The sequence below is a fragment of the Aulonocara sp. 'chitande type north' Nkhata Bay genome, linkage group LG15 (assembly GCF_057382095.1).
Source record: "Aulonocara sp. 'chitande type north' Nkhata Bay isolate Kocher_YH1m ecotype deep benthic linkage group LG15, A_spYH_male_GT1.1, whole genome shotgun sequence".
Classification (NCBI taxonomy): domain Eukaryota; kingdom Metazoa; phylum Chordata; class Actinopteri; order Cichliformes; family Cichlidae; genus Aulonocara; species Aulonocara sp. 'chitande type north' Nkhata Bay.
The window spans coordinates 8,369,055-8,393,737 of NC_141358.1; the positions used below are offsets into that span (position 1 = coordinate 8,369,055).

The following is a 24,683-nucleotide window of genomic DNA, read 5'->3' on the forward strand; positions in this document are numbered from 1 at the left end:
ATCTAATTCAGGGCCGTGGATCAGGATCTGCAGTCAAAGGTCGAAGGAACAGACATATTTATTTCAACTTGTGCTTCAAGCTCATGCCATCTTCTTAAACTTTGCTGCTTTACCAGAAGCCCAAACAGATTCAGCTTTGTTGAAGTAACACAAAGACAACTGTGATGTCTGTAAACCAGAGAAGCCCATTAACCACAAGTCTTCGCAGTCTGACTGGACAGAGGCACCAAACAAGCACACTCATTTAAAGAATTTTTCTTTCAAGAGTCATTTCCAGTGGACCAGCTTCTACAGTTTTTAACATATACGTGATAACAATGTTTCACTCCTGTTCAAAAGCACAAATGCAAACTACTCACCCATCAGAACTTCCTCTTGCTTGCTCTCAGCAAAGTCAAGTCCTGCCAGTATACTTAACTCCTTCTCTTCACTCCTTCCTCCTTTGAGCGCTGCTTTTTTGCTTTGGGTTGCTAAACGTAATTTATAATGTCGCTACACCGACAAACTACTCTGTAGGATACTTGCTAAAGCACAAATTGTTGCATAGTTGAAGTAAACAATTTCATGCACTTTTTCCACAAATAGCAGAGAGCAAGGTCAGGAAGTACAAGCAATATATTTCCTAGCATGCCTATTACCTACTACTAAAAGGCACCTTTTTATGATCAGTGAAGGGTAACATTTAATTAATAAGGAAAAAAAATACTGTATAATGGATAAATAAATTAAAGGCAGCGCCACGACTTAAACATATAATGGATTTTTGTAGAATCTGTCCAAAGTTAACTAAGGGTAACAAATACATGCACGTCATGCAATGTAGAGGAGCCCATAGAGCAGGGGTGTCAAACTCAAATACACATCCATCTATCCATTTGCTTCTGCTTATCCTTTTCAGGGTTGCGGGGGGCGCTGGAGCCTATCCCAGCTGTCATAGGGCGAAAGGCGGGGTACACCCTGGACAGGTCGCCAGTCTGTCGCAGGGCTAACACATAGGGACAGACAACCATTCACACTCACTCGCACATTCACACCTAGTGGCAATTTGGATTATCCAATTAACCTATCCCCACAAGGTGCATGTCTTTGGACGGTGGGAGGAAGCCGGAGTACCTGGAGAGAACCCACGCAAACACGGGGAGAACATGATGGTGGAAAAAAACTTCAGAAGGCTTATTGTTTATACTTGCAGAGACTTGGCTACACTTTTTGACTCATTTTGGTGGGTAATACCAGCAGATTGCTTCTTTCAGTAGTAGTTCAGTGTCCATCAGTGGCAGAGTCAGGGTCAGTGTACATTTAGTTTTTGTAGCTCTTTTGCTTCAGCTGTCACACTTATAGCTTGTTGTCTCCGTGGCCCCTGGAGAGTTTCTGGTCAATTTTGCATATCTTCTCACCACTCACATCACTTCTTGAACACCTGTACTCATTCTGTCAGCATTTCTGTGGCTTGGTCATTGTGACCGCTTGGTTCTCTTGTCACTGATGTCAGTGCATGTAGTTCATCTTTCCTCCAAGTGACTAAGCATGTCTGTCTAGATCTTGTTGGTTCCAGATGTCTGAGCATGACTTGAGGCAGTTTACTTGTCAAAAGTGTCATTGTCACGACTGTGGTCATTTTCAGGAACTCCAGTCTCCTCTTACCATCCCTCTCTCACACAGATTTTCTTCAGAAAGGAAACAGGTAGAAAAGGAACAGATATGCCAAATTACATAAGACTGGTCTGAAAATCAGTGGTAGCTGGCCTGTTGGAGTGATGATTCCAAATTTGAGATGTTTGGTTCAAATTGTCATCAATATGTACGGAGGAGGCATTTGTAACACACAGCGGAGGCTCTGTCATGGTCCGGGTCTGAATTTCAGCTAGTGATGGAATTACGATGGAATTACAAATGCAGAAAAGTATTGTAAATTTTGCCTTACATACGGTATTTCCATGTCTGCTTGCACATGTTTAATAAACTGCTGCACCTTTTCCCCAGAAATATGAGGAGTGACTCAAGACTTTTGCACAGTAGTGTGAGTGTAATAGATATTGTGAAGCAACTGTGAAACCTAGCATGTTTTAAAAGACATCTTGCCTGTCTCATTCCCAGTGTTGCTGCTGATTACCCGTCCTTTGTTTGCTCCCACACTCCTCATTCATCTCTTATAGCTCACATTCATGTTTGTAAATTGAATTGTAACACACACCTCTACAAATCAATGCGTGTTCACTTTTCAACCTTAATCTTCACCAGACATCAGTCAATGCGCACACACAGAATCAGCCCAGCACGATTGGTCGGGGTCGGGGCCGTGGCCTCGGTTCCACAGGGAGCTGCAGCCAGTCAAAGGGTGTTAACCTTAAACGATTGTAACACGGTGAGGAGATCAAAACAACATTTTCCCACCTATTTTCACAAATCGGATCCAATAGTGGTGAAAAATGAGAACTGAAAAAAACGATATCCGCGAAAGAAGACTGTGGCTATGGCTTGCTTTGGTTTCTTAGGAAACTCAGGTGTTGATTATATCTGAAAAGTATAATTGAGTTCAGACAGATTAATGCAGCTCTCTATTGCATCTAATTAAGCTGACATCTGTGGCAGTTTGTGTACTTCCTAATCCCCCTCAACAAAAACAAAATTTTTCTTGTGGCGAAGCCCTTTCTAATACTGCACTAATGGATGACACACTTACCTGCAGCGCATGAGCTTAGACTGACTGCCTCCCTTTCCTCTTTCTTTCTGCGCTCGCTGGAGCTAAGAGGTGCTGCATATTGGTCTGATTACAAGCTGATTGAGCCTACGCGCCTCTCTCTTTATACACAATCAGCAATGCATTGGACACAATAATGTAAAAGCTTTCTATCAATTTGCTCTTCCCATTTCATTACCATTGTGACTAAATCCAAAAACAGACCATGTTGGTTTGTATTTTTGTGCACTAATTTCACTGATTAGGCAAAAGTAAAAAGCCAAGATGAAAGTAAACAGCAATTTAGATCAATTTATGTTCCAGAATGGTTTTAAGAGTGCCAAATGCCGACTCAGTAGACAAAGAGCCATTGTGTTTGTACCTTCCTCTTTCTGGATGCACACCACTTGAATCCTTCCCCATCTTTGAAAGGCAGACTTAATACTTTCCAATCTCTGAAACCAAAAGTTACTTTTTGGGTTGTCCATCAAGTGAGCCACAGTAAGCTTTCCTCTCGAAGGCCCTCACTCATTATTAGCTTGCCAACTGGAATTTTTTTCTCCCGACCGAGGTTTCAAGGAGTTGAAAGGCATGCATGCCTTGTGTGAAGGGAATGTATCAAAGCAAGAAAAAAAGGCCTGTGATATTTTCAGTGTCTGGAATGTTACCGTTTCCTGTAATGCGTTGAAATGTGTCAATATGTGATTAAAAACTACGCATCTGAGAAGACAGAGTGTATATGTATCTGCGTGTGTACGTTTCCAAGTGGATTTTTAGTAAATGTATTATAGTCTTGGCTGGCTGAAAGGATGATGACTGTAATCAAGCTGGTGCCTTTCCATCACACCAAGCTCAAAAGCAGCAATGACATTTCCAAAGGTGCATGCTAGATGGAATATTAAAACGCCGTGTCACGCCAACTCTTTTAATGGCTTGTCTTTGTGCCTTAAAAGCCGCTTGACATTTCCTATCGGGGTCCCCGGAGGTTTGGTTTGGCTTTTGAAGTTTTGCTAAAGTTTAATCCATTGCTTTGGATTTTTACATGCTCTGTGTGTGCGTTTTTTTTGTCTCCCTCTCCCGCTTTTCAGTCTTGCTGTGGCAAAATGAGCTCTAACTGAGTGAGACTAGCACGGGTTATTTTTTTTCTCTGTAGCTGACACAGATTACACAATGAATTTAAAGGATCCAAGATTCTCCGATGGGCTTAAGGAATGACAAAATATGTGTAGTAAAATGAGAAAAAAAATGTTGGGGAGCAGAAGGTAGGTCAGCATCTCTTCATTATTTTATCAGCTTGTTGACTGAAATGGAGCAGGACAGCCCCTCAAAATACTCTCTGTGCACACGCACACGCAGCAACACACCCGCTGCTGACCTGATAAGATCAGGGGTAACAGCATACATGCCTGCCAGAAACTGAAAAAATAGACCCCTGGGGTTCTTTGGGTAGTGAGTATCAATCACATCTTGTCACACTTTGCTCTCCCTCACTGTTGTTTTTCTTTTTTCGTTCCTCTCGGCAGTAGCCGCTGTCCTCTGTCCTCCCTCCGTCTGAAGCTCCTTTGCTTTCTGAGGATCATCCAGGCACCAGACACATACTTGGAATCAATTGTCTGATTAATACTGGAGACAAACACAATTAAAAATTGATTTGTGGCTCATTATTGACCAGTGTGAATAATTAACCAAGGTCTCGCTACCGTGCACGAGAGCGTGCTTTTGTTCCAAGTAGGGTGCATGCGTGGGAGTCTGCATCCACAGATTTTGCAGATGCTGTATGTTGCTTTATTACAAGTGGCGGCCGCATGCTGTATAGCTGCTGCAAATCTTTGTCACATCATTCTTGCTTATATGAAAACTGTCAGTGTCTAAAGTGTTTCAGGACTAATGAGTGTTGATTTTTAATTTTTTTTCCTGTGGTTCTCTCCGAAAGTGGACGAGTCTCTGGGGAACATTCAGTGTAATATAAGTGTTAATGTCAAGTGTTAATTTCACACCTTTGTCAGCACTTACATAAATGCCTGTCAGAGCTCTTTTAACCCCGTTTTATGATTTTGGACTTTTAAGATGTGACCTCCAGAGATAATGTCCGTGTGTTGTTGAAGGGGAACACATGCCGCTGCATCTCTCAGACCTTTAAATCTGAGACATGGAAAAACGAATGTTAGCACTAATGGAAAAAGAAATCACACCGACAGCCTAATTGAGCACATTCTGGTGTCACTATATTTGCACATTGTTGATTGTTGGTGCAATTTCAAGGACATTTTGAAAGGCAGCCCATTTTGCACTTCTACCTATGAACTGTTAAAAGACCTCCTCTGTGGTCTCCCTCTTTTCTTCCTGTTTGTATTAAACAGACAGCTCCATATTCAACATCTTCTGTCCAGTGTATCCACAATCTCTTCTCTGCACATGTCCAAACCATCTCTAACTTTGTCTGTGAAGGTTCTCAGTCATCCAGGTCATCGAAGTCCAAAGAGCTTGGAAAGAAAAGCATCTTGACTTCTGTAAGTTGCTTGAAGATGTTTCACCTCAAGGTCCCAGTTCACACGATAGCGTTTCATAGCGGGTTCACCTGAAACCTTGGCTGATTGTGACCTACACCCGTTTTCACACCTTGACTCGTGCGATTAGGTAGAGGATCAACAGGGGGTTCATGACCCCTTTGGGGGACACTCCCCTAGGACTTAAATCTGGGACTCTCCAGCATTTGACCTTAGAACTGAAGAAGCTTCTCGGATCAGAGGTGAAACGTCTTTAAGCAACTTAAGCAGCTTTGCCTTCCAAGCTCTTTAGACATCTCTAACTTTGTGTACAAACACTTAACCTGAGCTGTATCTGTGATATACCCATTTCAATCTTATCCCTCCTGGTTATTCCCAGTAAAAATCTTAACATCTTCAGCTCTGTCACCTCTCTTCTTCCGTCAGTGCCACAAACTGCAAATCATGCATCACAGCAGGTCTCTCTAGCACCTAAAAGCTTCCCTTTCATTCTTGCTGCTATCCCTCTCTCAACAATCACCCCTGCCACTCATCTCCACACACTCCACACATCTGTTGCTTCGGATGGTATTTAAACTCATCAAACTGCAGCGTCACAGTCACACCTGTCAGACACATGTATGACGTCTTGCTTTCATTAACTTTCATTGCTTTTCTCTCCAGTGTATACCTCCACTTCTCCAGGCTGTCTGCCAGCTGCTCACTACTCTCACTACAGATCCCAGTGGCACCTAAAAACGTCATAGTCCAGACTCCTGATTGACACATCTGCCAGCCTGTCCATCATCACAGCAAACATAAAGATGCTGATCCTTGATATAATCCCAACCTATCTGCCAGTCTTATTGCACCCCTCACCACTGCCTTGCTGTCCTGGTATGTGTCCTGCATAAGCCTCACGTTCTTCCCTGCCTGTCCTGAATATCAGCTCTGGGTAATCTAAAAGCTAAAATATTGACTCTGTATTGTTGGTATAATAACACCGTGACTCTGAATTGATGAGGTAAGAAAATGAATAGGTGGATGTTATCACAGTGACTGTGTACAGTCTGGAAGAACTTGCTGATAAGATAAAGATTTGTCATTGTTTCATATCCTGTTTACCCTCATGGTGGTTTTCAGCCTGCGATAGCTAATCAGTTTAAGATCCTATATTGCTTCATCTAAATACCTCAGCTTGAAGAAACAGGCCCAAACTGAGAAACTGATGATGTTTTCAGAGGGCTGAAATAACCTGATGTTAATAATTCAGATGTGACAGAAAGGTGCTGGAATGCATCCTTCTTCCTTTCTTTAAAAAACCACAACAAAAAGTCAGTGTCTCAGCTTAGCTGCTCCTTTGTGGATAAATTTCGTAATTTATTTTATTAAGGAATTCAGGACAAAAAAATAGCAGCGATTACTGTGCTGAAGTATTGGATCCCGAAGTAGTCTAATTACACCACCATCGTAAAAAAAAACCCAAACACTAATGCAGGACTTATTTGACACATTATTCTGAACTGGTGCATGTCCATCCTCACACATAAGCACCAGTACATATTAAACCGCATCCCCTGTGAACAGCTGACCTAAAATCGTCAATCAAAATGAAAAATATAAGCGCATGTAACCACAGCTAATGATAGAGGTGTCATTTGTGCCACCCCACTGAGTGCAACAAAGCTCGCAGCACGCCACATACAGTGTATTTCTCATATCATTACTTGAGCTCCATCCACAACAGCAGGGAGAAATTGCTGCAATGTGTCCATAGCTGAATGCCTCTAATGCCCAACTACAAAGAGCAGTTTGTATTTAACCTGAGTTTTAATCAACTATAATAATGGTTCAGTAACATAATGAACAACCTGTTGCTGGTTTTAACTAAATCGTTAACTTATTAACATAAAGGCTGCACATGCTGCACATAAAGGCGTAATTGCAGAGAGGCGGACACTAAAGTGTATTTAAACAGCAGGAGCTAAGGAGATGACGGAAACATCCTATATTCAGTCTGCTGTGATATTTTTCTCCGGGGTGTCAGATTAGCTGTCCAGTTATGGGCATTTAGCATGTTTTAAGTGCTACACAGATTTGTGTTAAAACGGCAAGAAGAGTTGCTGTAAAAATATGGCACAACTGGATTGCAACTAACACACAAGCGAGGAGGATGTCAGTCAAGAACAGCGTGTACGCTGGCACAATGCAAGAAGAGATGTGATTGCTTGTGTGGGTGTTCCATAGGTGTGCAGGGGCTTTAAAGAACTCTTCCTTCGTACTACACAAACGGAAAATTAAATTTCCCAGCAGAACATGCAATAAAACCTAATCTTGCTCACTTACATCACCTCTGTGCATGTGTGTGGGCTGGGTGCATTATTGGTTACACAGAGTTTTTCCCCCCCCATTATCGCCTCTTATCATCAGAATAAACGAGATGGCCCCCGAGGTGTTACGCTGCATCCTTCTTTATTTCTTTATTAGACCAGCTTGTTGACCTGTTGGGGCCCCTTGCTAACTCTCTCTCTCTGATTCTATGCGTAACCTGGGTGTCTATTTGGATAGCTCCTTTAAGCTTGATAAGCAAGTATCATCCGTAGTTAAATCTGTTTTTTTTTCAACTGCGCCAGATTTCTAAAGCTAAGCATTATATACCACACAGGGACCTGGAAAAACGTATCCACGCTTTTGTGACCTCCAGGTTCGATTACTGTAATTCTCTCTACTGTGGTCTCCAAGCCTTCTCTCTTCGAAGGCTGCAACTCTTTCAGAATGCTGCTGCTCGCCTTCTTACTGGAGCTAGAAAATTTGACCCTATTAATCCGGCTCCAGTTGATCTACACTGGTTACCAATTAAATATCCCATTGAGTTTAAAATCTTGCTACTCACTTTTAAAATCCTAAATAACATTGCGCCCAGCTACCTCACTGACCTCCTCAATCTGTACACTCCTTGTCGTGCATTAAGATCTTCAGGTCAATTACTCCTGGCCCAACCTAAGTTTAGACTGAAGACCAGAGGCGATTGTGCCTTTGCTTCAGCTGCATCCAACCTTTGGAATAGCCTCCCTGCTTCCATTCGAGCCTTGGACTCTATCCAATCCTTTAAATCAAGATTGAAAACATTATCTATTTGATTTGGCTTTCCTGACCAGTTAATACCCCTTTAAATCTTTTAAATTTTAAACTTTTAAATCTTTTATAAAATTTTATTAAATGTATTATTTTATTATTAATTTTACTGCTGTCTTCTTAGCGGATTTTGTATTTTGTATAGACTAACTCTTCTGGTCTGTTAGTGCCTCTATCCTGTCTGTGCTCGTGCCTGATTTGTACCCTGTTCTTGACTTATGTTGACTCTCCATATTACTGTGAAGCACTTTGGTGTGTCTTCGGGTTTTTAAATGTGCTATATAAATAAAACTGTATTGTATTGTATTGTATTTCAGACGCATTGCATTTGCTCACTGGTTACACCTCTGTTTCATAAGCACTGACAACTCTCTGCGACTGATGGCAGAAGGCAAAACATGCCATTTTTGTTGAGTGGGCAGTAATTATTTCTTCTATCGCTCTGGTAATTTGTAATAAAAAAAACACAACAACAACATTTTTAAACAAATTACATCCTTTTCTCAGATGAGCTGAGTTTATTTTCACAAGACTAGGTAAAAATAAACCGCTATGAACCCAAAGCATGTAATTTTGTCCTATGCGTCCCTCGTGTGGTGTCTTGGTAAGGTAAAAAGCGAGCCTGAAAAGTGCTTGTCAGTTAAACTCAAGTTTGGACTGTTCAGAGTATCGGGAAACGTCCCTTCTGCCCTCTGCTTCCCGACTGTGCTCTAAACAAATCAGAACTTTATCTTTTTTTCTTTTCTTTATCTTTTATATCACACCTCACTGTCATTTCTGACATTTCGCACAACTAAGCACCCACCTCCTCACAATTACCTATCATTGTGTTGTCATTGCCTCCACCATCCTATTATGTACAAATGAACGAGAGGGTCTGACAGTGTGTCAGGCCAGAGAAGATAAGATGGCCATTTAGCAGGCGTTTGCTCTCCTATCATCTGTCTAGATTTAATTATACTGTTAGCTCTTCTCTCAGGAAAGGCTTTGACGCCACTATGTCAGGAGAGCAGAAAGTCTAAGTGTGATCTGTTTTAGCTGAAAGTGTACAGCGCCTAAGCTTTATTGAGAATTGGGAAGGATTTTCTTAGCTGGCGATGCACGTGCAATTATTTCACTTATTGCGGTGGTGTTAAAAATACCCCGTTACACTCAGACCTTGATTTAACATGACGCCACTGTGTTAGAAAAGCTCCGTCTGCAGCAGATGAAGAGGAATGCAACTGCAGAACCTTAATGCAGCACTCCCATCAGGACAGTAAAGGGTGTAAAACATGCACTGTAGTCATAGCTGAAGGCGAAACAGGAGTGATGTTATATAATGTGACAATACAATGTAAGCAGAAGGGTGGGGGTTTCGTGTAATGAGCAGGGAGTCCTTCAATCCTTCAAACCAAGGACCTGAGGTCTGGAAAGCCAGCTATGTGAAAGAGTCCTTGAACAAATCACTCAATCTCCACCGAAAGACAATTTAGCTGAGGCGATCAATATTCATTATTATGGATGGAGTAGTCTTTTCAATCAAGAGGAAACATGATTATACATACAGGGAAGCCATATGCATGATTTCCCGAGGATAAACGCACAGATAATAATCTTGTCTGAAACTACAGGCAGCATGAGCGTCTGAACCGAGAAGGCTGTTATGTAAATAGATGTAAATTCTGAAAATGAGGTGTCCTCTCTTTTTAACAGCTGAGATATACTTTGTATACTTTGACTTTTTATCAGTTCCATGTTGTTGGCCTTTCCCTCCTCCGTCCTCTTTTCTTGTATCTGTTGTTTCATTAGACCTGATCTATTGTTGCGTTTGCTCTTTTCGGCCTCGCTCCTTTTTCTTTCGCTATCAGTTGTGTGCCAGGTGGTGAGCCTGTGAAAGCTGCCTGATTTATAGCAGCGTAAAGAGCTGTCCCGGACAGGAGTCTTCCACTGGGTATTATTCAGTAAATGTATGTTTGTGTGGGTTTGTGGGGGAAGTGTTTTGGTACATGCGAGCGAAGAGAAAAAGTTCAAGCTATTTGTGATCAAAGACGGGGTTGCATTTGTGTTGTCATCTCATTCACTTTTCTTTCTTCCCTAACGTGGCTGCAAGCTTTTGAAGCAGAGACTTTCTCTTTCACGTTGCTTTTCTTTCAGTTAAAAAAACAAAAAAAACCCCCCAAGTTTGAAGAGCATGTTTCATTCATTTGCTGTTCCTCTACTTCTCGAATAGCAACCTAATATTTAACTACTTTAAGTTGATCCACATTTTGAGACCTCAGCCACAAAGGGCTAGTTGCTGGTTGATCACCCCTGGCAACCCTGGCTTGTTAAAAATAACTGGATGGAAGTGGATGCTGACTCTCCTTAGGTGAAATCGGTTGCAAATAAGGTGCACCAAAAACGTCTTTGTGTTTGCTTTTGTCGTTAGCAGGCTGCAGCGGTTGCTTGTAGTTTGCATGGCTGACACCGGCTTGTCTGCAAAACCTCTCAGAAGTGTTGTAAAACTTGAGAAAGTGCAACATGAAACAGAAATGAAAGCCATTCGCCTTAATTACAGGTTAATTACGCCCTTAAACAATCAATCAATCAATCAATCAATCAATCAATCAATCAATCAATCAATCAATCAATCAATCAATCAATCAATCAATCAATCAGTCTTTATTTATAAAGCACTTTTCATACAAAAAATGTAGCACAAAGTGCTTTACATAGTTAAAAGCAGCCCACCCCACCCTCCAACTCACTCCCCACACTCTCATTAACATAAATGATGTGAATACACACACACACACACGCACACTTAAAGAGTAAAAATTGGGCTGGGTTCGCATGAGCCAAGTGAGGAAACACTATAACAGGGAGCCGTCTGCACCGCAGCCTCCAGGCTGGGCACACAGCAGGAGGGAGGCAAAGGAGCCCCCCAGCCAGGCTGAGAGGACCCCCAGAGACCCAGCAGCCACGGTCGATCACAGCCCTGGTGCAGAGAGCCCCCTCCGAGGAAACACTGGAGATATGACACAATAGGATATATACAGGGTAAAATGATAAAACAAATAAGAACAGGATACAATATAAATATAAATATAAATATAAATAGAGTAAGAAGATTAAAAAATGAATAAGAATAAAATCAATAAATATTAGGTAAAGCCTAAATTAATAATAGAATAACAGGATAGAATAAATAAGCATAAAATAAATAAACGCTAAGTAAAAGCTAAATTAAAAAGGTGGGTCTTGAGCCTGTTCTTAAAAACATGTACGTTCTCTGCGGCCCTGAGCTCCTCCGGCAGGCTGTTCCACGGACGAGGACCATACCACTGAAAAGCTGCCTCTCTGTGAGTATGTGTCCTGACTTTAGGGACAATCAAAAGGCCAGTACCAGAGGACCTCAGGGTCCGCGAGGGTTCATATGGTAAAAGCAGATCTGAGAGATAAGAAGGCCCAAGACCATTAAGACATTTAAAAACCAATAAAAGAACTTTAAAATCGATCCTGAAACACACGGGGAGCCAATGCAGCGATTCTAAAACCGGTGTAATGTGGGCCCGCCCTCTGGTCTTCGTCAGCACACGAGCTGCCGAGTTTTGTAAAAGTTGTAAAGGTGAAATATTCTTTTTGGGGAGACCAGAGAGCAGGGCATTACAGTAATCAATGCGACTGGTAATAAAAGCATGCATCAACATCTCCGTGTTGGCCCGAGAGAGAATAGGGCGGACTCTGGCTATATTTTTTAGATGATAAAATCCAATTTTGGTTACATGTTTAATATGTGGGATAAAACCAAGCTCAGAGTCAAAAATAACACCCAGGTTTTTCACTTGTAGTGAAGGACATAGTGAAAATGCCTCTAATTTAGACAAGAGTTTCTCTCTCTGAGCCTCGGGACTGACGATTAAAACTACAGTTTTGTCCTGGTTAAGCTGTAAGAAGTTTTCTGCCATCCAAGATCTTATATCTAAAATACAGTTAAAAAGGGCATCCATTGGTCTGGTGTCATCAGGAGACACAGAGATGTACAGCTGCGTGTCATCAGTGTAACTGTGAAAGTTCACTCCATGCCTCCTGATGACACCGCCGAGAGGGAGCATATACAAATTAAAAAGTACAGGGCCTAGAACCGACCCTTGAGGCACACCACATGTCATTTTATGGATCTTAGAGGAGCATGTATCCATACTCACCATAAAAGTTCTGTCTGAGAGATAGGAAGTGAACCAGTTGTGTACAGCACCAGAGAGGCCCACCATGTGTTTCAGTCTGTTTAAAAGAATAGCGTGGTCTACTGTATCAAAGGCTGCGCTTAGATCCAGTAGCACCAGGACTGAGAGCTTTTGGGAGTCCCAGTTACATCTAAGATCATTTAAAACCTTTAGGAGAGCAGTCTGGTTTAAACCACAGCACAGAGACCAGTGTTTTAAAGAGTGAAGAAGGGATTGTATCTAAAAGACATGTGGTGGGTCTCACTGTGGAGAAAACTTTCTGAAGGTTCTCAGCATTAACCACGACAAAGCTGTCCAGTGTCTCCTCAGGTACAATCGAGCCCTCAGATGTGTTTAAAATCATATCGCGATTAGATAAAATATCAGATCTGATGGCGCTGATTTTTCCCCTGAAGTGGTCTGCAAACTGCTCACAGCGTGAGTCTGTGGGGTTCTTTGGGAGCTGTTAAAATCAGGGTTAAATAAATGATCTATGGTAGAAAAGAGGACCTTGGGATTATTTTTGTTATTACTGATTATTTTGGCGAAGTATGAATTTCTTGAGTTCCTTAATGTATTATTGTACATTTTAAGTTGCTCGCAAAATATTTGATGGTTGATAGTATTTTTATTTTTCCTCCATCTCCTTTCTGCTGCCCTGCAATTTCTTTTGGGTTTTTTTGACTTCTTCGTTTCTCCAGGGTGATGCATGTTTTACGTTAATCTTTTTGGTGGTGAGTGGAGCAACGGAGTCAAGGCTTTTCTTCAGTTTGGTGTTGAAATGATTAAAAATCAAATCGCAGGGTGCAGGTACAGTGGGGCAAAAAAGTATTTAGTCAACCACCAATTGTGCAAGTTCCCCCACCTAAAATGATGACAGAGGTCAGTAATTTGCACCAGAGGTACACTTCAACTGTGAGAGACAGAATGTGAAAAAAAAATCCATGAATCCACATGGTAGGATTTGTAAAGAATTTATTCGTAAATCAGGGTGGAAAATAAGTATTTGGTCAATAACAAAAATACAACTCAATACTTTGTAACATAACCTTTCTTGGCAATAACAGAGGTCAAACGTTTACTATAGGTCTTTACCAGGTTTGCACACACAGTAGCTGGTATTTTGGTCCATTCCTCCATGCAGATCTTCTCGAGAGCAGTGATGTTTTGGGGCTGTCGCCGAGCAACACGGACTTCAAAATCTCAACCCCACAGATTTTCTATGGGGTTGAGGTCTGGAGACTGGCTAGGCCACTCCAGGACTTTCAAATGCTTCTTACGGAGCCACTCCTTTGTTGCCCGGGCGGTGTGTTTTGGATCATTGTCATGTTGGAAGACCCAGCCTCGTTTCATCTTCAAAGTTCTCACTGATGGAAGGAGGTTTTGGCTCAAAATCTCACGATACATGGCCCCCTTCATTCTGTCCTTAACACGGATCAGTCGTCCTGTCCCCTTGGCAGGAAAACAGCCCCATAGCATGATGTTTCCACCCCATGCTTCACAGTAGGTATGGTGTTCTTGGGATGCAACTCAGTATTCTTCTTCCTCCAAACACGACGAGTTGAGTTTATACCAAAAAGTTCTACTTTGGTTTCATCTGACCACATGACATTCTCCCAATCCTCTGCTGTATCATCCATGTGCTCTCTGGCAAACTTCAGACGGGCCTGGACATACACTGGCTTCAGCAGCGGAACACGTCTGGCACTGCGGGATTTGATTCCCTGCCGTTGTAGTGTGTTACTGATGGTGACCTTTGTTACTTTGGTCCCAGCTCTCTGCAGGTCATTCACCAGGTCCCCCCGTGTGGTTCTGGGATCTTTGCTCACCGTTCTCATGATCATTTTGACCCCACGGGATGAGATCTTGCGTGGAGCCCCAGATCGAGGGAGATTATCAGTGGTCTTGTATGTCTTCCATTTTCTGATGATTGCTCCCACAGTTGATTTTTTCACACCAAGCTGCTTGCCTATTGTAGATTCACTATTCCCCGTTTCCACACAAATTGAGTTCAGGTTCTGTTAAATGTATGGTACCTGCAATTTCCAATATCCAATCACTGTGTATTAAATGAAAGTTAGAGGATGACTGAATGCAAACGGTAGCCAGATACGGATTTAAATGGAAGTGTATCTTTTTTCAATGACATGCAGGACGATGTTAAAATGATTTGTTCTGCAAAACTATGTAGTTTTGTTCACGTTATATTTGCCAAGATGATGTTTTGTGCGTCGGGAAGGGCAGCTAAAAGGTTATTGCATTTCTATTGTAAATTATGCATTTGAACAAACCATTCCAGGTTTACTAAAAAAAAAGAAAAAAAGACAGATAGCTGAACTGAAATACCATCTTTCACAACACATTTTTCAAGAACACAGAAAACAAAGAATCAAAGAGAAGAAGAAATGAGAACAAGGACAAACTTACGACAAAATTAATACATTTGACACATAAAATGAATAAGTTTGTGGTGATGGTACTTTGATACACACCACTTAAACATTGTTGCAGGCCAGGGACCATTGTGTACTTGGCACTGCTAATCAAAGCAAAACAACATGTGGGACAGAGCCTAGCATCCACACTCCCCACATCCCATTCTGGCTAAGCATCAGCTGGATGCACTGGATGAAGTCCAATACACAGTAGCTTCACCCTGTGTCACATGAACTCCCAAGAAAAACCCCAGATTCCATTTCTATTCCCTGATGGGGGAGAGCTGCTTTGGCAGCATGTGGTCTGCCTTAATCTATGTGTGTTTCCATCTGCAAGTTTTTGGTTTTTGTTTGCATCACCTTTTAAGATAAGATAAGATAAGATAAGATAAGATAAGATAGAACTTTATTAATCCCTCGGGTGGGTTCCTCTGGGAAATTCGATTTCCAAAAAAGCACAGCACCGACAGAAGTTACAGAGTTATACACACACACACACATATATAAATACAGAGACAATATAAATAAAATATACGAAGGGGATAAATAGAATAAATAGGAATAAAAATAAAAATACAAGTGAATTGCACATTTCAAGTATGTTTTGTCCACACACACTCACACAATTACTGTATCTCTGTCACCACTCCTTATTCCCCTCGTTCTCAAAATTCCCTCTTTGTTTTTACTCACATGTTCCTGTAGACCCTGCAGATTGCGTCAGTTTTTGTGGTTTTTCAGAAACTGGGTTTTGTACACTAATTGGGATACAAGTGCACATGTCTTGCTTGCCTGTCTACCTGCCTGTTTTAACTGTCTGTCTGCCCACCTGTCAGCTGGTCTGCCTCTCGTTTTCTCTGTTTCCAACATTTCCTCAGAGTAAAATAACCAAAAGGTGCTAGGTTGCTAAGGTAACCAGTCTTCCTATCATTCCAGGATCAATCACAAGTGTGTTCAACAAGATTGTTTTAGGTTAAAATCCATTATTTTGGCAGAAATGAGTCACTCTCAAAGTAAATGATCCTGCAAAGGTCTATAGCAACACGGTAATAATTTAAATTCTCACAAATACAACAAAAAGTGTTATAAGTGAATGAAACAGTGTTGGCAAAGCACTGCTCTTCAGGAACTGTTGTCGTTTGAACATATTTTCTATAGCCAAGACTAGATGTTGAAAAAAGATTACCAGTCTATTGTTATTCAACGTCAAAATATGTGCTTGGCTGCCAAGTAACATGCTAATTTAATATGTAGACTAAATTAGCTGTTACTATTATCTAAACAGCAAGATATCTGATAATTAAATTAGATATGCTCCAAATACCGCAAAAACAACAAATATAAAGGTCCAGTTCAAGGTGCTACACAATACTACTACTACTACACTACAGGTTGCAACACTAAAAATCTCCTTCTTATTGTTTTGTTCACCAGCAGACTGACACTTTGGCCTGTATTTTGCATTAAAAATGCCCACTTGTCTGCAAACAGTCACCATTTATACTCTGAGCAATAGAAAGAAAAGCCTTGGAAAAGTGCAGGCAAACCGGAAACTCATAATGTTTGCCCTCTTATTAAAAGTTCCATCTTACTGCTTCAACTTATGTGTTGCACTCTTCACATTTCCACTACTGCTTGGTGATTAGTTGGTGAATATTTACAGACAACTTGAGGTCTTCCATGCAAACCTGGGAGCTTGCTATTCACCAAAGCAATCACAAGGTTAATGGTACAGCACTATATAACTGTAACTACAGGGGTCCAACAAACTATGGCAACGCGTCATGCTGATTTCTTCGGAAGCTTGTTTCTCTCTCACTATTATTTTCTTCAGACACCATGAAAACTAAAGAAAGCACAATAAATAGTAAATATCTCTGACCTTGTTAATGTCTCTCATGCCAGTGTCCACACAGTCTTGAGCTAGCGAGGAAAAAATGCAATAATGTCTGATAGGTTTGTAGCTTGAACCCATCCGCTGGAACGTTGAAGGCAATATAATTACACTGCAAAGCAAGACACAAGTAGGCAAGCCTTCTTCATGTTTCTCGTGCACGGGAGAGAACCGGACAGGCACCGTTCCTTCGCTTGACCCCAGTTGCTCTCGTCCGTTCTCCCGTACCACTGTTCTTTTATTGAGGTTACATGAATATGCATAAGTTCATTAACATATGACGTCTACATACACACAAAGAGTACCTTGCCTGTGTGTGTGTGTGTGTGTGTGTGTGTGTGTGTGGACTGCTGATCAAGGGGTCAAACATCCTTGGTCAGGAAGAGGGTAGCCTCCCCCTCCCCCTAGATGGTTCATCCTAGATAACACGGTGAGGAAGTCCTGCAGTTCATCTAAACAAAGAGCACTTAGACTAGAACAGACGCAACTACGTTAATCCTACCATAAAACAATAAGACACGGTATGACCTCTCATGCTCCCAAAGTGCTGTCTAATACACACAAAGTTTGCAGACTATCAAGGATCAAAACCTCTACCAATCTACAACTAATTACAAAACTCTAAGCATATATAAGTAAATATTTCTAAGCATAAATGACAATCAACAATACAAATCTAACAATGTCCTCTTATTGCCAATGTAAAACAAGTATATAACATTGTATACACAATATACATGAAAACCATTACTGTGTACGCCTCTCGCACCACATGCAGAATAACATTACTGTTGTGGCTGTAGCCGAATCTGTAGCTCTGTATCCATGCTAGTTCTGGCCCACAACGCTATGGTTGTGCTCTCAGTTAATAAACTCTGGTCATGTGACCATCACAAACTCTACCTCAACCAAACGTTACAGCACTTTACACTTTATAACACTTTTAACAAACCCTTGTTTTGCAATCACATATTTTTGACATTTTTAATTAATGCTACCCTTTTTATGGTCTTATCCAATACATTTTTAACCCTTTCCAACAAACATATGAACTAAATTAAACATGAATCCACAGAAACATAGCTCTTGCTAAATAGTTGAGAAATTCCCATTTGCTGACAGGTTTACCTGCTTATGTTACCTCACGCCCATCATTAACCCTTCATACAATTTAAGCGAGTTGTAAAACAAATTAATTCTATACTTATATAAATAAATATATAAACATCTTTTATTACATTTTGGGGATTCAAAAATATCTTATTGTCTATTTCACATGTCTACAAGGGTCTTTTTAATTGAAATGATTTTAAAACCAACTATTTCTAACCAAAAAAATCTTGTGAATTATTTCTGTAAACCAACTTTTAATGTTTAAAAACACAGTGAACTAATGCAAGGCCTTTATTGTGAAATTACTGCATCTGCACTTGCCTAGTCACAAGCGTATAAAAACAGATCTATCCCGATTCAAGGACTACACTAGTTAGAAGACACAAAAATGAGTCTTTAGAGACATATCTTCTTTCATGTTGAGGTTCTCTCTGCTCATTTGTATTGATTGCTATGCTTTGAATGGCTAATTGGGTCAAACTTTTACCACAACAGAGTCATCCAGAGGCAAATAAGATTAGCAGCAGCCTAAGAAAGCAAATAAAACTACCCACTCCAGCTGGTGTTACAGTACATGTTTTATCCACATTTATAAGTTTAACAAGTTCTCCAGTGAATGTTTCCAGAGTCCATGCAATTTATCCCATAAGAGCACAGAGCAGGCGGACGGACACACACACACACACACACACACACACACACACACACACACACACACACACACACACACACACACACACACACACACAGGCAAAATTACGCACAGAGACACACTGGGGGAAAGTCTGGCAATGGTTAGGAGTTAATCAACCTGTTAATTGCTCCTCCGTGACAGGTTGATGTTTTTGTTTTCATCTCCTTCCTTCATCCTCTCTCCCTCTAAGATCCTGCTGTGGCAAAAAATTGGACCCAATAAGTCATTTGCAGAAGCAATTGGCCGGGGCTGGATGGAAATTGTGCTCCGTCACAGTGTGTGTGTCTATGTGTGAAAGTGTATCTTCTGTGACTTATTGTTTTGCCGCAACATTCATTCAAGAAAAGCTCTGCGTGGGCTCGGATTTTGGTGCTCAAGAGTCTGGCTGTGTAAGGCAAGGGCTTATGCAGTCAAGCTGCTGTACATGGATTAATATTATGTACAACTTGAGTAGTTTTCTTGAGTTTATAAATAGAGACAGAAAAAAAAGATCCATTAATTCATAATTTATGCTGACTTTGGCAAGTTATTAATTACTAGATCTTACAACTTTGCTCTGAGAGCAAATTAGTGGATTTGTGTTTTTTTTTACCTTTAGTTCAAATGTGTTTCTTTGGTTCTTCTGAGGCTTCCGAGGTCTGAAAGGACACTGAAACTATACCTAAGTTCTATTTTGTGCTCATTGTACTGGTTACCATAGGAGTTGGCCTTATACTGCAGATAATGAAAGGGACTGCATTTGTTAAGTGATAGCTGCACAGATATCACAGATATATCACAGAAAAAACACTTGGGAGACAGCCCAGTGTCTATTTTAGTTTGTTGAAAAGCACTTCTTGAAAGTGGATGTGTTTTTTTTTCTTTTTGCTGAATCATGGTTTTGCACTAAAGCATCATTGTGTTGTGTGTGTGTGTTCATGAGCGTATATCCGATTTACTCATCTGCTTTATTGTTAAACCTACTTTGTGTGTGCTGCCTGTGTGCGTCCTTTGCCCTTCACTAGGAATGCAGAACCACTCTATTTTTGTGCCTCATATTTCTCATCAATATTTCACTTACGCTCCCTCCATTTACCTCCCCCCTTTTTGCTGCCTCGCTCATTCTTGGGCATCAGAATAAGGTTTTATCTATGCTCCACCACACACCATTGAAGGACTGGCTGGCTCGATGGAATCCCGCAGGGACGATATGACTTGCGTCTGGTGCTATAAAGAAACTGCCACCGCCAGATGGTTGCAAACAATCCTTTTGCTGTTTTTTTTTAACCTTTATTTACTCACAGTAGGTTGACAGAATCCAACGCAGGCTTACACAGTATTCAGCTGTCCTGCAGATCCAAGCTCTGTGACACGGGGGTCATTCTGCGAATTCACTGCAGCGACGGAATTCGAGGGCAGACCGGTTGATGGTAGAGGTTGACTATAGTTTTTCCCGATCGCCCCACCAGGCATGTCAAATCATATCCCCCCTGCTGAGTCAATTCCAACTGCCCCATCAACACTAATGACAACATGCGGACAGAAGAAGACAGGGAGGGTTAAAAGAACAAGGACCCCCTGCAGTGCAACATAATCGCTGCACATCCCCATGCTGATGAGGCAAGGGCAACCGCTGCAAATGTAGGTGAAGCACCAAACATTTAACCTTTAAACAGAAATACCTGTGAGCCAAACTCTTTCACTTTGTACTGCGTCTCTGTTTGGGTTCACTTCAGCACCTCCGAGAGCAAATCCATGCTGCAAGTAAAGTTAATTTGTGTCTCATTGAAATTTCTTTGGAATATTTATGGAAAGATTTAGACTTGAGTTTGGCTTTTGGCTACACCGCACGGTCTGAAGACAGCGTTTAGCGGCTGGTGTCAGGAACATGTAGTTTCATCTTTGATGTCAAATGGACAAACAGTCGACCAGCCAGGTAAGATGAATCTTTCATGACACTGCTGACCCTTTTCCCAGCACACTTAAGTGTAGATCTGTCTTTGAACACACCCTTAGAGATATGATGCTATTGCAGAGTGTAAGGATTATAATAAAATAATACGTTTGAAGAATATGATACTTTAAACAATATATAATAAGCATAAGCGTATAATCAGTTCAATTTCAATATACCCAAGTGTAGCCTTGTTTCATCATTTCAGCTTCACAAATAACATCCCACTGTTATTTGTTGAAATGAGATAATTGAATCAATGTTTCAGTTTACTGAATTGTTTTAATCCAATTAATCAACTCACTAAACCAAAAGGTTTGGCAAAGTCCCTGCATCTCATAACGTTTGTCACCGAAACCTCCAGAATTAACTGTATCCCTAAATTATGAGGGCAAGCGGAGCGTTTACCAGACTGACTATTTTATAATTATATACTTCATCATTGCCAGCAAATACTCAAAGTCTGAAGTCAAATCCTGTCTCAAAAAATATTCCTGTATACTTATTTTGGATTCCAAAAACCATCTATCCCTTTTCTAATCCACCTATCTCAGTGGGGTCATGAGGGCTGAAGCCTTTCTCAGCTGAGACCTGCTGCACTGTCAGTACATCACAGACCACCACTCACAGGTGGGAGGACATTGAGCTACCTGATATAACCCACACAACTCCAGCAGACCAGCAGGTTCAAAGACAGAAAGTTCTTGACGGTGGTGACATGGCGCAATTTCACCACCCCAATTCCATAAGTATTTCTGGCACTTTTTGCCCAGTAACACTTACACCTCAAAAGTGAGATGAGCACTGAGAGCGGCAAAGTCATGCTTGACCCACCGGGTCACTCTGGAAACTTCAGCTGTGCTGAAACCACACATGTGAGTGCGTGTGTTTGTATTTTTCTTGCCTTTCTGTGTATCAGAATAAAGGTGTGATTATAGAGGGCATTAGCCCCTCTGCCTGCCTTTATTAGGCCACACATGAGGAGCTTTATTTCATCAGAGCTGACACCCTCCCTAGGAGTCATTTCTTTTTGTAATTTTCTGCTCGGTTTCATGTTCCATTACCGGCAGATTATGCTTTTTCTCTGTCTTGCACATACACTCATTTATGGATGAGCTCATGCACAAACACATTTGCAGAACTTACACACACACACAGCTGCACACACATATTGTGAGTGCTCATGATCCCGTGCACTATTGTTATTGGACCACTGGTTGGTGAATGGTAAATAGGCTAGCTTGCCTAGAGGAGAGGACAGTAGTTAAACCAGCAGTGAATTGCTTTCTATACCATGAAAGTAAAATCAATTTCGAAACCCATTACCTGTATGGATGATTTAAAGGCACTCTCTGAGAGGAAATGCGAATTTTATTCCCTATTTCATCATTTTCTCTCCACGTATTTATTTGTGTGTGTGTGTATATTCATGCGTGTGTAAATGTGTTATGTGTTTTTGTGTGCATTTCACTATCAAAAGTCAATTTAATAGTCATGTGGACTACAAAAAACATTTATAATGTTGTATTTAGTTTTGTAGCAGCTCTGTCAACCCTGACAAAATAACTGGTGTGATAGCACAGTGACGTAACTGGGTTTATTTTAAACGCTGAAGTCACCAACACAGCACGCTGAGGATACGAATGTTTACAAGGGAGAGCAACTTAATGAAATACACTACTGAGCCATGGTGTAGGGTACAAGCCTGAGAACTAGACAAATCTGTGAACTGCTGTTCAATTTGCTCCATCAGAAGGCAAGATCCCGCTCTCATTTAAAGTGAGTTCCACCCAGTCTTTCCTATGTAAGTCATAACTGTTCATGTATTTTTCTATCATTGAGAACTGCATCTCCTCATTTGATCCGTTGATTGGTTGTAAGTCTATCCAAATGTCTCTAAAGGTTTACTGGTCCCATACTGATGATAGCATTTGGAAATCGAAGATGAACTGAGATGTCCCAGGATGATGCACATATTACAGTTTTTCTCGATTGCTTAAACACTATAACCAGGCCTCTAAACTAAAATTTCAAAACCGTAACGCTACTGTTCAAAAAGCTCACCCATTTCCCTGAACTATAAACACTATTCCCTGCTTTGACACATGACTCAAATTTGGTGAACTGTTACTGCAAAACTCTACACACAAATCCCTACATTTTACAGTGCTTACACCATGTAGTCATTTAGAAAGCACTAGCATGCAATAATGTTAACTTAAGTCAGCATAGCTTGAGCTCAATTAGCACACAATTAACCAGGTGGAAACACTAGGAGTCAAAATTTAGCACACACCAATCAGAACCTGCGATAGATAGATAAAAGGGCCAAAGTCAGCTCATTCAGGTTTGAAACAATGGATCCAAAGAGATGCAAAGGAAGAGGACGTGGTGGAGAAAGAGGACGTGGTGAAGGAGGTGGAGAACGACGGCGACAAGGAAGGGGAAGAGCAAGGGCAAGAAGACAGTCAGTCTCGGATGAAATTCGAGCCACTTTAGTTCACCATGTCCTTGTCCATGGGATGACTATGAGGGAGGCTGGGCAACGAGTACAACCAAATTTGAGTCGCTTCACTGTTGCCTCCATCATCAGAACCTTCAGGGAGGAAAACAGGTAGGTGTACTTGCAGTAAGACTGCTTTGTACAGTAACTTGTAAGTTACTGAACTTATGTGTCTTGAGTTTCAGTATGTTTCCATTATTTGCCTGTAAAATGAATGTGTGACAGTTACAGTAATGAGTGCTTCTATTTTTGTAGGACACAGAGACGACCACCTGGTGGAGGCAGGTTAAGGCTTTTGTCGGAGGAGCAAGAGAGGGAACTTGTAAACATGGTAATTGCAAATAATGTAATCCGCCTGCAAGAGATTCAAAGGAGAGTGATTGAGGATGATCATCTTTTTCGAGGCATAAATGCCATCAGCCTCTCCACAATTGACCGAAAGAATCAATTCCGGATGAAACAGGCATACCGAGTCCCTTTCGAACGAAACTCTGACAGAGTGAAAAACCAACGTGTGGAATATGTTCAGGTATGAGTTTTGATACTGTATAAAGTATTGTGTACCATCACAGCATGGCAGTTTATGCTGCCATTTCAGCACTCTTGAACTGTGGTTCAGGGTAACGATTGACTCTACTGTGTTATGTGTTTTGCAGAGAATCTTTGAGATTGAAGGACGGCCTGTTCCCCATGAAATAATCTTTGTGGATGAGGCAGGTTTTAACCTGACCAAAAGAAGGAAAAGGGGGAGGAACATAATTGGCCATCGGGCTATTGTAAATGTCCCTGGTCAGCGTGGGGGGAATGTCACTATGTGCGCAGCCATCAGCCAACGAGGGGTACTCCACCGCCATGGCGTACTAGGACCCTATAACACTATGCTTCTCCTTGCTTTTCTTGATGGTTTAAGACAACATATGTTCCAGCTGGACTACAGGGAACCAGCACAGCCAGAGCAGCCTCACTACGTTGTTGTGTGGGATAACGTCAGCTTCCATCGCGCTGCTCTGGTTCGTGACTGGTTTACCAATAACCCAAGGTTTTCTAATATCTTTCTGCCTGCATACTCTCCCTTTCTAAACCCGATAGAGGAGTTATTTTCGGCATGGCGGTGGAAAGTGTATGGCCGAGAACCTTATGTCCGTGTTCACCTCCTTCAGGCCATGGAAGAGGCCTGCCTAGACATATCAGTAGATGCATGCCAGGGGTGGATCAGGCATGCAAGAGGATTTTACCCCCGCTGCCTGGCTGGGGCCAATATAGCCTGTGATGTGGATGAGATTCTCTGGCCTGACCCAGACCAAAGACAAGATGCTGAGGTGGGATAATGTTTCTGGTGTGTGTTGTACTGTATAGTACATGAATGACAATGTGCCACTGTACATACATTGGTTGCGTCTTTAGTGTTTATCATGTGACAAGGGTTTTGAAGGGGAGAACCATAAGCAACCTATTTGTTTTGGAACTATTGTTTTGAATTAATTGTACCAGTGTGCAAAACTCTGTTGTAGTGTGTGTGTTTTTGAGGGCTTGTGTTTGATGTCTGAGGGCAAAGTTTGGTTTTTCAGCAGGAGTGAATAGTTTTGGGTGTAGAGCTTCATTTTGACCTGGAAATAGGATGTT

General features: G+C 41.4%; 1 protein-coding gene across 1 annotated transcript; it reads left to right on the top strand.

The window, feature by feature from the left end:
• Positions 1-23,055: 23,055 nt before the first annotated feature.
• On the top strand, positions 23,056-24,453 carry LOC147312448 (uncharacterized). The gene is made up of 3 exons (XM_086263966.1): positions 23,056-23,171; positions 23,316-23,589; positions 23,717-24,453. Exons 1-3 carry the CDS (start codon positions 23,080-23,082, stop codon positions 24,386-24,388), a joined length of 1,038 nt encoding a protein of 345 aa, XP_086120092.1. The 5' UTR covers positions 23,056-23,079; the 3' UTR covers positions 24,389-24,453.
• Positions 24,454-24,683: the final 230 nt, after the last annotated feature.

Excerpts from the sequence above, each read along its gene's own strand:
- LOC147312448 (XM_086263966.1), top strand. The coding sequence starts at position 23,080 with ATGACTATGAGGGAGGCTGGGCAACGAGTACAACCAAATTTGAGTCGC. Across the intron at positions 23,172-23,315 it reads ACCTTCAGGGAGGAAAACAG|GACACAGAGACGACCACCTG; the intron begins GTAGGTGTACTT and ends CTATTTTTGTAG. Across the intron at positions 23,590-23,716 it reads AACGTGTGGAATATGTTCAG|AGAATCTTTGAGATTGAAGG; the intron begins GTATGAGTTTTG and ends TGTGTTTTGCAG.